Raw genomic sequence first — 15944 nt, 5'->3', positions numbered from 1 at the left:
TACGTAGTGTGTAAAGGGGTAATTGTTCTGGGCTGGTTCACGCTTAGCTGGGAGACAAGGACGTGATGACCCATCCGCCGTGGGCTTTCTCCTCTAACAGGAGGATGGGCGAACAAGATGGCACCGTGTCGTCCCTCTTCAGAGGGCACATTCTCACTCACTGTCACCATGCTTTTATGATGTCAGCCTTCTCTCGTTGACACAGTGTCACGTTTGTCTGGATCCTATTTCTGTTTCCTGCCTGTATCTTACGTGGTCAGGTGAGCTTCCAATATGATCTTCCTTTATGACCCTGTGCATTGTGGGAAACTTGCGGGGCACACAGGTTGAGAGCCTGGTCTGAGGTGCGAGGTGAGTAACAGAGATAGGGAGGCATGGATTCTAGTATACCCTCGTCTGTCCTCTCTCCTTCGTGGCTTTCTTTTGTCTTTGTACTCTTTTCCTCTCCCAGTAGTCCCCTTGCTGGCAGTTTCCTCCATTTTTAGCCACATTCACAGTTTGCTTCGTTAGTGAATCTGCTCAGATGGATGAGTGATATCCCCTCCAGCTGATTGGCATCTCTGACGTACGATAACATGCGTACAGCTGTGGTGTAAATAGGAGCAGTTGTGGAGAAAGGCCTGTTCGTAAAGGTGCGAGCTCTGGGATGTACCAGAAGCACCATTCTAAATGACCCTAAACGTTACAGAGATGTAATAAAGTAAAAGGTTGCTACCCATCCTCTCTGTTTGCTGCTTTGACAGTTTGTGAAGTTGGGACAGTTGAGGGTTCATGTGCAGGAGAAGAGAAACCCAAATGGCATTTAGCATGTAAATGATGCCGTAGTTGGGCAGCCGCACAGCCCTGACTCCGGTCCTGCTGTCCTAGTAATTGAAAGGCCTGAAACCCAGCTTTCCAGTAGAGAACAAATAGGCAAATAAATTGGAGGCTTCTTTCTTATGGTTTATTGATGCTGTTTTGACCAAGTAAAAAGATCATTTGCCCATCAAGGCTCAAATCTAAGGTTGTTTCTCTTTCTTTTTTCTTTCTTTCTTTTTTTTTTTTTTTTTTTTTTAATACTGGCTATTTCAAAGAAGCGTTAGGAGATAAAAGGAAAGAAGCTAATACCATTATCTAATATTTAGATAAAAACCCAAGCAAAACAATTAGATTTATGGTATTTTTCTGTAGCTGTTTTCCTTGGCACAGATAATAACAGTCAGGCTTGCTTGTTTCTCTCCTTAGAGTTATGTTCCAAAGAAGAATTAGAGCTTTATCGTAATACATGTTTTTTTCTCATTAGCTAGAAACAAAATATATTTCAATAACGAGGGGCAAAGGTCTTGCAACTCAAAGTGGCGATGAAGTGTTCCTGGTTTTGCACAAATATTGGTTCTAGTTTAATGGTTTAGGGGAAATAGGGATTACATGAGAATCTCAGATTGGCCCCCATCCCCACCCACCCGCCACATCCGCATATTCCAGCTCTATGGAATGTGACTTGATCCAGGTGTCATATTGTCCTGAGATCAGGGCTGTGAGCTTGGTGTGTTCTGTTGCATCTGGGAAGGATTTTCAACACACTCATGCCAACCAGCACTGTCTGTTTTGGTCAGGGATCTGCGGGGGAAGTAATACTCCATGGCTAATGTCCTTGCTTATTGCTCTCATGATGTATTACACACATTCTCAAAGAGAATCCCTAAGTAAAAACAGATTATATGTATGGACTTGCCTGGGCAGTAAGAGAATTTATAAAAACCTATTAGGCAATAGCACAGTTGCCCTATCAGAGAACAGTAAATAGCAGAGATGCCAGGAAGGTTAATGTGTTATTGCCAAGTCTAAAATTTAGATTTTTGGACATATTGAGGTTTCTATGATTTCTTGATTTCTTTTCTCCATGGTTTTTAACCATGAATGATATTAAAGCCTTAAAATTTAGAATTTCCCAAACTCCCCACTTGAGACATGACTGCAGTCAGTACAAGGGAAGAACATGTGACATCTCATACCTAAAAGAGGTCGGAGTGAAGGGAGCAAACAAGCTAGCAGACGCCGGTGATGCTAGCTAACATCGTGGTCCCTGAGCACAGTCTCAGTCCCTTGTCTGGGAAGAGTCACTGTGCTCTCCTGCTGGCAGAGGTAACAAATGTCAGGTCCTCCAGGAAGAAAGATGCTTAGCGCCCACCCTCCCTTCCCGGAAAAGACAGGGGAGGTGAATCCTGAATGGCCTCCCTCCCCCTCTGGGTATGTGTGACCTTGGGCCAATGACTTCTAAGGCCTGAGTCTCCTCGCCTATAAAATGCAGATGCGGGGGGGGGTGGTGGAGGTTGGTGTCTCCAAGGCCCTTCTCTAATATTAGAGTTCTGTGATTTGAAGTCATCCGAGTGCAGTCCCTACAGATGCCTTTTCCTGAACTCAAGCCTGAATAGAGGTTTTTTTAGACATACCCACTATTTGGGGCAGTTAGAATAAAAGGAAAGAGGTGTTCCTTGTGGTTCTGCTATGACAGTGAGCCTGCAAAGCAGTGTGCTTGCTTCTGTAAGTGCCCAGCCTTAAGAGGACTGTCCGATGGGGCCATTCTGTTCTCTGTACTGGCTACAGTGACAGGCCAGGCCAGGCTGTAGCAGTTTCACTAATCTGCCAGTTCCCTTACCAGTTGACAAATTCATTAGCTTCTCCTGTATGCAGTGCACTATCCTGGGTACTGTTGCGAATGCAGAGTAATCAATAACAAGGTCTGCACCCTCAAGAAATGTCTCCCCAGGTAGCCAGCTTAGCTTCATTCCTGGACCAAGAAATAAGACACGGCTGCCTTTCCTGGCTGCCAAGTCCCAGTGACAGGCAGAAGCTCTGTGCTCAGAGAAGGGAAACTGGCCTGGAGCGACTGGGAGAGGAGGTGGTGGGGCTCCGTAGCCTCTTGATCTCTTCCTCCCCTCCCATGGGCCCCTTGTCTAAGCCAGCCAGAATTTGTTTAACTTAGTTCTGTCTTACTCCTCACCCAAAGGGTTTAGTTACCGGAAGTACCAGTCTGTCTTGCTGGTCTTCTGAGAAACTTACAAGAAATTATACATAAAGTGATTTTTAAAAATAAAGTGAACTATGTTTTAAGGTCAGGACAACTTTTTTTTTTTTCTTTTTTTTAACACCCCCTCCCCAAAAGAAGCCTTTGGTGAATCTTTGAAAAGGAGATCATGATTTTCACAGTGGGGAGAATCAAAGCTTGGTTGATCTGGCTTATAAATTTTGAGAATTTTGAATGTCAGGTTTTCTTAAAGTGGGATTCAGGCCATATGGCATGGATAGAATAATGTTGGGGATGAATAGATGCTGTACCATGGACCCCAGGGAGGTTTTAGCAAACATTTCAGCTTTTATATGCTAGACCTAATTGAACGCCACTGGCTTAATTAGAATATTGAATGTGATAGGTATGGTGACTTTCCTTCTATTTGCTCCTCAAACTTCTGTCCATTGCAAAATATATCCTCTCTCTGTCTTGGAGCAGATAGAAACATTCAGAACAATGTGGAAGACAGCCAAGTGGAGAGCCGACCAAAGGACATCGTTGCTCATCTGATTCTCTGAACCCAAGATATAAGGCAGAAACTTTGCATTTGAATCCTTTTTTTATAATTTACTTTAATACTGTTTCCTTCCAGTATGTGGTGTTATTTGTAATTTGAAACATACTAAAGGTAACTGAATATAGGCCTCAGAAATTTGGACTTCTTTTATTTTATTTTTTTATTTAAGATTTTATTTATTTATTCGACAGAGATAGAGACAGCCAGAGAGAGAGGGAACACAAGCAGGGGGAGTGGGAGAGGAAGAAGCAGGCTCATAGCGGAAGAGCCTGATGTGGGGCTCGATCCCATAACGCTGGGATCATGCCCTGAGCCGAAGGCAGACGCTTAACCGCTGTGCCACCCAGGTGCCCCTCTGGACTTCTTTTAAAGCGGATTCTATAAAGAACGAGCCTATCCAGGTGAAAGGGTTGTTGAGCTTTATTGTGTGAAGTTGTGGGGACATTGTGTCACCATTTTATGGTGAAGCCAGATACCCATGTAACTCCTTTAGAAACCCAAAGGAATGAAACTTCAGAGCCTGAGGAGAAGATAGAATGCATATTTTGTGGAGAGGGAAGTGAGACGTGTAAGATCACACAGCTCTTGTAAGTAGCAGAGTCCGGTTGCACATCTTTAAAGAGGATGCTGGTTACAGAGGTGGTCGGTCTGCACGGGAGAGTTAACAACGACCTTACCTTGTAACCCTTGGCACTTTTGCTTGTTTAATATTGCTAAAACAGTGCTACTTTATTTTTTTAAAGATTGTGTTTATTTTTTTGAGAGAGAAAGGGAGAGCAAGCATGAGCAGGGGAGGGGAAGAGGGAGAGGGAGAAGCAGGCTCCTGCTGAGCAGGGGGCCTGACGCGGGGCTTGATCCCAGGACCCCAGGATCGTGACCTGAGCCGAAGGCAGATGCTTAACTGACTGAGCCACCCGGGTGCCCCCAAACAGTGTTACTTTAAAGAAAATACCCAGTGAATTGAAGTTTTCCTAATTCTCAGAGGTGTTTTCCAGCTCATTATGAGTTGTTGAGATTTCCCAGGTATAGAGGTAATTAGTAGATGTAATTGATTAGAAAGGGCTACAGGTTGAGAACTGACCGAAAAGTCCTAGGTCAATAGCAGAAAATAGGAAGTTGACAATAATAGCAAAATTGCAGCTGAGAGAAATGCTCTCTAAATCCAAAGAGCATTGAAATAGCTGTTAGCACAGAATGGCAGTTTACCAGTAAATAAATGCTCACCACACCAACATTCCCATTCCCCACAGCTGTGTGAGGTGGCAGTTAAAAGAATAGATTGTTTTCTTTCTCACCCTCTTTCATTTTATTCTTGCTAGTTAGTGGAGAAATGATCTTGGATAGAAAAATTGCATTAGAACTTTGATAAGTTGCTTTTTGGAAATAGAGTTGTTTCCATGCCACAGACATTTGGAGCGAAGTATGTTTATTGAAATATATTTTTATAGAAAATATTACAGAACCTGTAATTGAAAACTTATGGCAGCATTTTGGGGAGTGATATGTTCTTAATGTTAATTTGTGGATTTGCTCTGAACTCCCTTCTGCTGTTTTAGAACCATTGGCTGAGTGAACGTTTTCCAAGAGTCTTTTCAGATCTAAACTGTGTTTCATGGAATGGAGTATTTGGTGCTTAAATAATGGATAAATCCAGTTGGACGGGATCTGCCTGTCAGTTTTATTAACTTTGACCTTTTCTCCCATGATAAAGATGGTTCAGTAAATATTTAATGGGCCCCTTATAGATCTTGACAGTCAGAGCTGTGTTCCTGGAAACTGGGATACGTATATATGATTAACAAATGTTGCTTAATCACTAGGAGTCAGCTCTGAAGGGCAGGTTTTGTTTTTTTGGAAAGAGGAGTCCTTCCCTCTCCGTGTGCTCTTAGAGGTACAGTGTATATCGAGAGTGCCCAAGATGGTCGAAGTTTTAAAGAACCCTTTAAAAGACAGCAGCTAGCATGCGTTTCTGCTGTTTGGGGTTTTTGTTTGTTTGGGCACATGATCAAAACGATGCCAGGCGGGCAGAGCCACCCTGCCACTCTGCGTAGTTAGCAGGACTCTTCCCCTCAAAGAGTCAGCAGGGCCGGAATGGCTGAGCTTGCACGGACCCTAATAAGATACGAAGAGGAAGGAGAGCCACAAGGAGAGACGATTCCTTGAGCCAGGAGGGGACCCCTGCCAAGCTGTCTTTCCCTTTAATTCCATAAACCCCCGTGCATATTGCACTCATTGCAAATTCTGGTGGGGAAGATCGAAACCCAAGTAGCTGACATTTTGAAACATTGTCTTTCAAACTTGTACTGTCCCTTGCTTCCATTGATTTCCCATTTAAGAAATCTGTAGGAGAAAAACAAATTTGAACAAAATTCATTGGTCTAAGATGAGTTGTTAGAGCCAAATTATGCCCCCCCCTTTCCACCCTGAGAAGAGCTCCATTTTTATTATGAATGTGATACATCTTTGTCTTGTATTGTGCAGCCATAAGGCTCCCACAGCAAATCGACCAAGTAAATCAAGAGCCTGTTAAAAAGCAATATGGATGCTTCAAACACAGACATTTCGGTCTTACTGGGTCACTGGATATCTTCATTTTTATGGCCACTTTCAAGCAGCAGATCATTTCAGTTGGTTCTGTTTTCTTGCTCTCTCTATTTGTATACAGCCCACTGGCTTTAGGTGAACCATTTATTTTTCAGAATGTTATTACCCTTTGCATGCAGGGCCTAGCCCCTTTGATATGGTGGTCACCAGTTTCATTACCATGAACTGTAATGTAGCTGACTCTGCAAAGGAAATCTATGTCTTGAAAGAGCATTTTGAAAAGAAATTGATTCAGAGCTTCAGAGTGAATTACTATTTGTATGTTTAGTTAATTCTGAATAAATGTTTGAAGGACCTTGCTTAATTTGAGAAGGGAAGAAGAAACATATTGGATGTTATAAATGGTCTCAATCCAAATTCTTAGCTTGGCGTTTTCACGTCTGAATGTTTTATTTACATCTGTTCAAAATTGGGATACCTTTCAAGGATAATTTTATTATTGAGAGATTGATGACAACTCTTAAGATCTAAAATACAAAAATATGGGATTAAAAAAGAAAGAGAGCAGTCACCGTCACATGTCAGATTGGATATAAGCTTCACTTGGCAAAGAGTGAGAATGATGAGTTGTATTTTAAAACAAAAGATCCTGATGGTAGGAGATGGGGGGGAGACAGACTGCATTGGGCACAAGGGAACTTTCTTCAGTGATGGACATTGTCTGTTCCTCGATTGGGGTGGCAGTTTCACAGGTATAGACATTATCATAACTCATCCAGGTGTACACTTAAAATGTGTGCATTTTATTTTATGTAAATTGTAACTCAATAAGGTGGATTTTTTTTTCTTAAATCCTCTTGGGTTTAGAGTTAGGCAGTGTTACTTCTCTTTTCCAATAGTGAAATGGAGGTCTAGAGAAGTAAAATGACATGTCCTGAGTAACTTCGAAGCTCAGCAGTTTGTCCAGAACAAAGCAAAGGATGCAGGCCTGGAGCTCACTGAGAGTGTGTGTTGTTCCAGTTACATGTATACAGAGTGAAATGCACTTCTCCGTCCTGTTCTCTTCAGTGAGCCTGCATCCATTCGTATGCTTTGTTGTAAGATGTACTCAGGAGCTTCTTATGACTGACACTTGTATCTTCAGCACTGAAGACAGTGGCCCAGTGGTTCCAAATGTTGAGGCTGACCACACTGTGTGTTTCATTTATGTTTATGATAGACCATGTTGTGCTCCCAGGAAATGCAGTAGACACCCAGTTATGTGGTTTTTGTTCTAACCAAGAGTTCTCAGAACTAATTTGTCTTTAAGGAAGCCCCATGGATCTTCTTATAAAAAATGACGTAGGCTTTAAAAAACCATTTATATAAAGCATATATGAAATAGTAGTGAAAAATAAAGAAGAAAGAAAAATTACTCAAGTTCTGCTACTTAGGAATATACTATTAACATTTTATTTTTTTCAAGATCTTATTCTATTTATTTGAGAGAGAGACAGACAGCGCAAGTGGGGGGAGGGGCAGAGGAAGAGAGAGAGAAAGAGGGAGAAAGAATCCCAAGCAGACTCCCCACTGAGTGTGGAGTTGACACGCGGCTCATTCTCACAACCCTGAGATCACGACCTGAGCCAGAACCAAGAATTGGATACTTAACCCACTGAGCCACCCAGGTGCCCCTATTACTGTTAACGTTTAAGAGACCGTCTTTTTAAGTGTCTCTCCATTTATAGTGTAACCTGTTTTTGGTTTTTATTCAACAAAGTGATGTCTCAAATTTCTTTCCGTATCTTAACCAAATTCCCAGTTACTGTTGGGTGTTCAGGTCGTCCCCGGTTCTCCATCATTACGTAATGCTGTGATGAACAACCTTGTCCACACTGCTTTTCCCGTTTGTCTCAGTAGCTCTTTACAAATACATTCCTTGAAGCAAAATGTTAGCCACTGCATTTGACGTGATTTAAAATGTTCTAAGGGGTAAGATACATCAAGTATTGATAGTTTCATACCCCTTGGCCTGCGTTTACCAAACGGTATTTCTCTTCCCCTTTTGTTCTGTCTGTGCAGTTGCAGTACCATGCAGGTCTGGCGTCTGGCCTTTTGAATCAACAGTCCTTGAAACGCTCTGCTAACCAGATGGGAGTATCTGCTAAACGGAGACCGAAGGCTCAGCCCACGACTCTTGTCTTACCACCTCAGTGAGTAATGGGTTTGAAACAGTTCTTTTGTCCTGGGTGAACTCTCCTTGGTGCTTGTTTTCGGTGAATGGAAAGGTATTTTTTGTGAGACTGTTCTTCCTTTTGCCAGGGTACCTGCTAAAATTAGAAACCCAGCACGCAGGTCACATCTTTTGCATAGATCTTAAGTGAAGCAGTGATGATACGCTTCATAATTGGCGTATTTTGTGTGTGACTTTTCCACCTAGGATTTAAAGATACCTCGTAGCCTTTCCTTTATTTCCTTGTCACATTCCCAGAGTTGGCAGAGCCTAAGTATGGTTGTCCTTATTTAACCGATGAGACAGCTGAGGAGCACATTTTGATAAGCTGTGGGCCACCTAGAGAATCCGGGGGAGCTGGGATTTGAGTCGTGCTAGACTCACTCGTTCTCTTTTAAACTCATAAAATGTGAGTTCTTCTTTTTCCTAGTAGGAGAGGTAAGAGATACTGTGAGGTTCAGAAATGTACAGCTCGGTGATTGTTTTCACATGTGCACACTTCCATGTAGCTCCACCCAGACCAGACCACGTGGCCACCGCTTCCAGAATCCCATGAGGGCTCCTCCCCGTGTTCCCAGTCTGTACATGTGCTACCTCCCTACCCAGGTTTAACACTGTTCCACTTTCTTTGAACGATTGATTTTTACCTGTTCTTGAACTTCACATCATTGGAGTCACGCAATATGTAATCTTTTGTTATCAGTTCTTTTCCACTCAGCATAATGTCTGTTAGATTCATCTAGGTTGTTTGGGTTTTTGTTGTTGTTGTTGTTGCTGTGTAATATTCTTTCGAGCATGCCACAAGGGATTCATCCTTTTACCTATTGAGTTATTTTGTGCTAGAAGCTCCAGCAGATGAAGGCCAAGGCTCACTCTGTGTGGAATCGGAAATGCAAACACACCAGTCTTTGCTGATAGCTTCTCTGTGAGTGCACACACTTCCCTGAGCGAGGCAGGACTCCCAGATGGCTTGGCTGGGACTTTAGACACATTCCCTAGCCTGTCCTGCCCTCCTATTGTACCCTCTTTTGGTTACATCCTCAGTTACAAACTACAGTTGACACCTTGAACAATGCGGGGATCACGGGCACAGTCGAAGATCTGTGTATAATTTTTGATTCCCCCCAAAGTTAACAACTAATAGCCTAAGAGTGACTGGAAGCCTACAGATAACATAAACAGTCGACTAACATGTATTTTGCATATTAAATGTATTATATATTCTAGTCTTATAATAAAATAAGCTAGAAAAAAGAAAATGTTATTAGGAAAATTTTAAGGAAGAGAAAATACATTTATAGTACTGTATTGAAAAAAAAATCACGTATAGGTGGACCTGTGCACTTCCAACTCGTGTCGTTCAGGGATCAGCTGTATATTTTAAAAATTCCAGTCCAGAGGAGTGTTTCTAGGTGAGAACTCAGTTGTTTGCCTTTATGCAAGATCTCACTTATTTTCTGTTTGATTAACAAATATTGTACCTGCTATCTGCCAGGGACTGTCCTAGGCTGTGGGGATACAACAATGAGCAACACAGATGTGGTCCCATCTTCCTGAAGCTTTTTGTTTGGAGGGGGAAAAGGCCCCCCCCCAAAAGCACCCTTAAACAAATTAATATAATAATTTCTGGTTATGATAGGTGCTTAGAAAGGAACACATAGGGTAGTAAGGGATGGGATTGGGGAAACTGCTTAGATCGGGTGGTCAAAGAAGGCCTCTCCAAGGAGGTGACATTAGGTGGAGAGAGGCCAGCGGAGAGCTGGGAGGTCACGGAGGATGCCTCTGGGGATCTTTTCCCTTGTTGCTGGACACTCGCACCACCATTTCTATGATTTTCAGGTTTTCTTCACAATTAACATTTGCTTCCAGAAGATGAGCATAACCAACTGGCTTCCAACAAGTTATTTTCTCCCTGCTACATGCACAGGTGCACGTTTTTCAGACACTTTGATGCAAAGCAGAGAGTTTTCACTGTTTGGTAGAAGGCTCCTGAAGGAACATTATCTGTTGTTTCTTGTATGTTGATTTGGTGATTCTGCAGATCTCCAACTTTCAGCTCTCCAAAGTCTAATGGGCCTTGTAACTTGTCATTTTCCCTGCATGGATTGTCTACTGAGGCAAGGTGTTTGGCGAGAAGTGAAAGACTTTCTAATGGTCCCATAAGACTGGAGCCAAAAAGTGTTTGTTGCTAACTCTCTCTTGACAAAAGTCAGCTCTTAGTCCATCTGTTCACCATTTGTTCATTTGCATTGGCTTGAAACCTGTTTACAGGTGACATGCTATTATGAGGACACTTAGAAACTATTTTAAGCACCAAGGCAATCAACAGACTCTGTTCTCATGCCAAAAAAAAAAAAGGAGGTGTTCACAACTGTCATTATAAATTTATAATAAATCACTCAAAATACTTAGTTTCAAAGAGAAAAGTGGTTACTGTGTCCTAAGAATACAACGTCGGAATGATTTCCTATACTTAGTAGCCTGTTTCCTGTGAAAATTGACTGCTGCCTTTTCACATCATTGAGCTTTTGGGGCTCACGCTATCCTGGATCCCTTCAGAGACCTGTCCAGTAGGCAGGATCTATAGCTAAAGGACATTCAGTGCACTTTTATTGAACACCTACTATGTGCTTCTTAATTGTGTTGGAGTCAGGAATAGAAATACCGCAAGACGTAGCTGCTGGACTAATTGAACCATAAAAAAATTTTAAATTAAAACATAGGCCACTAGTAATATATACATATTATAGACCTTGAACAAACCAAAGATGACACGAAAGGAAAACATAATAATACCATGTCACGCTGAGAAAGTTATTGGTAAGGTTTTGTTTTTTTTTAAAGATTTTATTTATTGGTAAGGTTTTGATGGATGTTATTCTTGACTTTTTCTATGCATATATGTTTAAAAACAAGAAACAACCTCCAAAAAGGATTGTATTGTAATGTTCTGTATCACATCTCAACATTTATTGAACGTAGTTGTTAGACTTGAAGGTAGTGTAATTTTATCTATGGAACATTTCAATTTGCATATTCATCTGCCGTGTTATGATTGTATTCTGTAGAACACTGCTAATTACAAAATTTTTATTATAAGCATGACATGAGCATAGGCTAACATTGTCATTAAGGAAATCCCTTATAAAACAACACCCAAACCCTCCAGGACGGTGCATTAGTCATCTATTGCTGCATAACAGATCGTCCCAAAACGTGGCGGTTTGACAACAGTAAACATGATCTCTCACATTTTTTGTGGCTCAGGAATCTGAGCGTGGCTTGGCTGGGTGGTTCTGGCTCAGTCTCTCAGAAGATCGCAATCAGGTATCAGCCAGAAATGGAATCATCTTAAGGTTGGACTGAGGTTTGAAGGTCTTGTCCAGGGTGGCTCGCTCACACAGCAGGCAAGGTGGTGCTGGCTGTTGACAAGAGACCTCAGTCCCTCTCCCCAGGAGGCTTGAGTACCCTCATGACTTTGGGTAACTTCTCCCAGAGCAAGCCATCTAAGAAAATAAGAGCCAGGCGGAGCCAATCCTTCTTATGACCTAGCCTCCAAAGACACATCATCCATTCCACCCCATTCTGTTGGTTAGAAATGAGTCACTAAGTCTGACTGATGTTCAAGGGGAGGGGATGAGGCTCTCCCTTTTGAAGGAAGGATTGTCAAAGAATTTGTGGATTTTTTTTTTAAAACCACTGTAGTTGCCAATGAGGAGAGTCATTGCACAGAGGGAAGAATGGCTGAGCCTGTAAGCCCCATTCACTTATTTATTCAGCAAATATTTACTCAGGGCCTACAAGTGTTTGGTCCTATGCACTGTGCTGGGGATTTGGAGATGCAGAAGGTAGAATTTTAGCTTTCAAGAAGCTCTGAGCAGAAACAGGAACAAACAAGTAGCAGGGAGTCCTAGTAATGTGTGCCAAGTCCTAATGACATGATCCCAAAGTGCTCAAGAAGGCCACAGGCAGGGCGCTGAGAGAGATCCACACTTAGGGAGGCCTCGCCAAACTTCAGTGAATTTCTCCACTGCCAGGTGAAGGATGGAAGCTTGACTTTATTAAGAGAGCTTGATGCTTCTCGCATAGGCTTACAGGATTCTAAGGAAAGGTTTTATTTCTCAGTGGAGGAAGCCAGTGGAGGACCAGTGCCGGGCTCCATACGGAGCCTCCTGTGGAACTCTGTTGATGCAGTGACAGATGGGCTTCCGCATTGGCTTGTGTCAGCATTTGGGTGGCAGTAAGTCTGCCACAACAAAACCACTGGCTCTGCCTAAGTGTGCGAGACCGCAGGCATGGCAAGAATGCAGGAGATTGGTACGGTGTGTTTGTTTTTTAAATGCAGTTGGCTTGAACAGTAGTAGTCTTTGAAGACCCTGATTCTCCCCTGAGTTCCCATAGGATTAGTGATTCATGAGATTAATGATTCATATCTTTCTGCGTCTCCAAAGAAGCTTGTAAGAAGACAGAGATGCTGTTCGTGATGAACGATCTTTTGTCACGTGTTAGCATTCAGAGGGCTGACTGACGAAGCCGCCTCATTCCTCTGATTCCCCAGTGTTCATTTCGAGTCTGTTACGGAAAGGGTCCTGTTGTTTTCAGAAAGGAGCCATGTCCCCTGTTCCTGTTTAAACATCAGCAGGCTTTTGACCCTTGTAGGAATGAGATCAGCTGAGAGTGGCTGTCTTACTTGATTGATCTGCAAGTTGCCTATTGAGATATCTGTGTATTTAATACATGTCGGATGTGGCCATGTTTACTTGTGCTCTCTTAGATAGCAGTCTCAGCTTCACGACTCATCGTTCAGCATGCTTTTCTGTTAACATGGGATACGGTTTTGATCCATATCGGCAAGCCGAACGGCCTGGGACACCTGGCAGTGGCCTGATGAAGTGCTGGCTCTGGGCAGCGAGGCAAGCGAGTACTTGCATGTTCTTACTTTGCACACATACATCTCATTTAGATTCGAGGGCAAAAATTGTTCTACAGAAAGCTTATTTTTAAAAGTATTACCCCGTCCCCTGAAAGTTGTGGGGACAGGAGGTTTCTTTTGTCTCTTGTTATCCTTTGTGAAAGGGTCCTGCCAGCTCAATTAAGGGCACTTTTCCTTTCATAGGCTACCTGTCCTGTAGTCAGTTGGGCACTGTCCATGATCCCAGCTAGGGACAGCCCTTCCTCTTCCCCACTAGGCCCACACTGTCAGCTACTCCAAGCCATTCGTCCTCTGGTCTCTTCTCTCTCCCACACCTTCAGGATTCCGCTTTCTCCTGGCTCATTCCTGGTAGTACGCAAACACGCTTACCCATACCCTTCTCCCATGGGAACACCTGGCTCATACTCCCCTTTCTTCCAGCTCCCAGCTCCCCTCTCTCATCTTGACAGCAGGACTCCTGAAAAGAGTTGACTCTACTTCGCTCCAGTTGCTCGATCAGGCCACCACTGTTCTAATTTCTATCCCTATACCCTGTTCTTGCCTCTTCTAGAACGCCACGTAAATGGAGTCCTGCGGAACATATTTTCTTTCCGGTTTCTTTTGCTCAATTTTGGAGATTCGTTTATTTTGTATGTGTCAGTGGCTCATTCCATTTTATCACTGAGTAGTATTCCTCGATGTTCTGTGGAGTCTTCCAGTACCATTTCCTCAACATTTTGCATCTGTTTCAGTATTATCTACCACCTCTCAGAGTGCACGGAGTCTGCATGCTCCTGTTCTTGGATGACCTACCTCAGGTTTGAGTAACAAAAACACCACCACAAAAACAGCATGCAGGACAAGTGTTGCTGGAAAGAAATGCCACCAGTTCAGGAGGTAGCAGGGATAATGACACGGCGCGTGCACCTCGGGGTTCCAGTGTTTGAACAACAGATTGCCTTCGGTAGGGCTTCTAATTTGGCTATGGGAGTTTAACTGACAGAGGCTCATTTTCTGCCACTGCCTTGCACACTAATTCCCAGGAAGATCATCGACTTGAAATTACACACGGTGCTTATACAGATGATTGGATTCTTTCCAAGATGTGCTCTTGAAAGGCAGAGGCTCATGTTGTCTTTTGCTTAATGTGAAACCAACAGGAATCACGGAGAGCAAAGCAGTGGCATAAATCTGTCCTTGGTGATAGTGATGAATGAGGGTGGGAGCTTCTCGTGGTCGTTGATGTTCAAACCGAGCAAGGAGAATGTTTGCCAGGACGAAGTGCAGTAAACCCAGAGCCTCTTCCTGTAGCTTCCTGGCCATTACGACATTATCTTTTCTGTTGCTAATTTTCAAGACTTTTTTTTTTTTAACGTGTTTTTCCCCTTGGCCACACAGGTATGAAACTCCAGGCTTCTATAGTCGCTGTGCCATTACAAAAACCTTGCTACAGGTGTTTGAGTAGTGACTGCGGACGTACTTCCTTGCAGGGACCTCGTTTTCTTCCTGATTACCTGAGCTTTGTTTTGCCTCATGAGGATCTTGGTATTTGGTTGAGGGCAGAATTTGGTTCTATGCTGATAAGTTTATATTAAATTCTTCAATGAGATGATGATGGGAGCCCTGAAAAGAATATTTGGCATCTCTATTTGTTGGAGTTTAGTTTGCCTCTGAGCAGACCAGCAGAGTAAACCATGAACGAGGAGCACATGGGTTCATTGCCACGAGCTTTAGAAACGCAGAGCATTGTACCTTGAGTCCCTTTCTTCAGGGATGCTCATTCCACAGGCTGACTCTTCCCGAGCTTGGGCTGCTGAGCAGAGCAAGTGTGCTGCCCGTACGGAGTGTCCCCAAAAGGAAATAGAGAACTTCGGAAAAGTCATCAAAACTTGAGTAGGAACTCACTAAATCCTTCTTTCCCCAACCGGCAAGTATTAAGTAACAATATTCATTAAATACCACTGAGAGGCTGTGTAATAAAGAAATAATCCCAGGCCTTGGTGGCTGTAACTCTCCAGAAGAGTTGAAATTGAGAATATAATTAAAGATTAAAACATTGTTTGCATTCTAGAACATGGAGAAATCTTTGTCTCCATTGCGGGACCATATTAATAAGGAAGAGATCAGTTTCCAATAACCGGCACGGCAGAAGCTCATTTATTCACACCAGTCGTGTTTAAGCTGTCTGACTCAGTGCTGCTCTTGCCTTTTCCCTACAAGATTGGTGCTGCCTCCAGGAACGGTGAGAGGTACCGTCCCCATCTTAGAAAAATGTGTCCACGTCTCTTTGGGGTCCTGAGTTTGGATAGGAATGAGCACATAGCAGGGGTTACCTTACCTGCACGCGGATCTTCAATCCTGTAATTCGTTGTCTCCCTCTGTTTCGTCAACAAAATTATTTTCAGCCTATTAGTTTCAGCCAGTTTCCTTACAAAGGTTAAAAGGCTGGTAGAAACGAGTGTGCTGGACTCTTGTACAGTTTATGATTGTGACTAGGAAAGGGGGGAGAACCGTGGTCAGGCCAGCTTGACAGGGACGGAAAGAAACCCTCCACGGTCAGAGCTCTGTGCAGCGTGGGCCGGGAAGAGCCCGGGCCTTGTCCGATTGCATTGTAAAAGTTTAATTGCCCAAGCACCGTTTCATTTGCTCCCTCTGCTTTATTGTTGCTGCCCGCATTTGTTTTCCATTTGCCTTGAAATAGAATCCG

The 15944-nt window shown here is 43.1% G+C and overlaps 1 protein-coding gene across 2 annotated transcripts in view; it reads left to right on the top strand.

Moving 5' to 3' along the window:
• Positions 1-15944, top strand: part of MED27 (mediator complex subunit 27) — a 197084-nt gene that overhangs the window by 57329 nt on the left and 123811 nt on the right. For both annotated transcript variants that reach the window (XM_008698681.2, XM_040632102.1), the window contains exon 3: positions 8175-8305. In XM_008698681.2, the coding sequence (XP_008696903.1) occupies positions 8175-8305 (131 nt within the window). The remainder of the gene's footprint in view (positions 1-8174; positions 8306-15944) is intronic.

This window comes from Ursus maritimus, unplaced genomic scaffold (genome assembly GCF_017311325.1).
Source record: "Ursus maritimus isolate PB19 unplaced genomic scaffold, ASM1731132v1 scaffold_17, whole genome shotgun sequence".
Lineage (NCBI taxonomy): Eukaryota > Metazoa > Chordata > Mammalia > Carnivora > Ursidae > Ursus > Ursus maritimus.
Note: the sequence above shows the minus strand (reverse complement) of the source record. Positions and strands in the feature narration are given on the sequence as shown.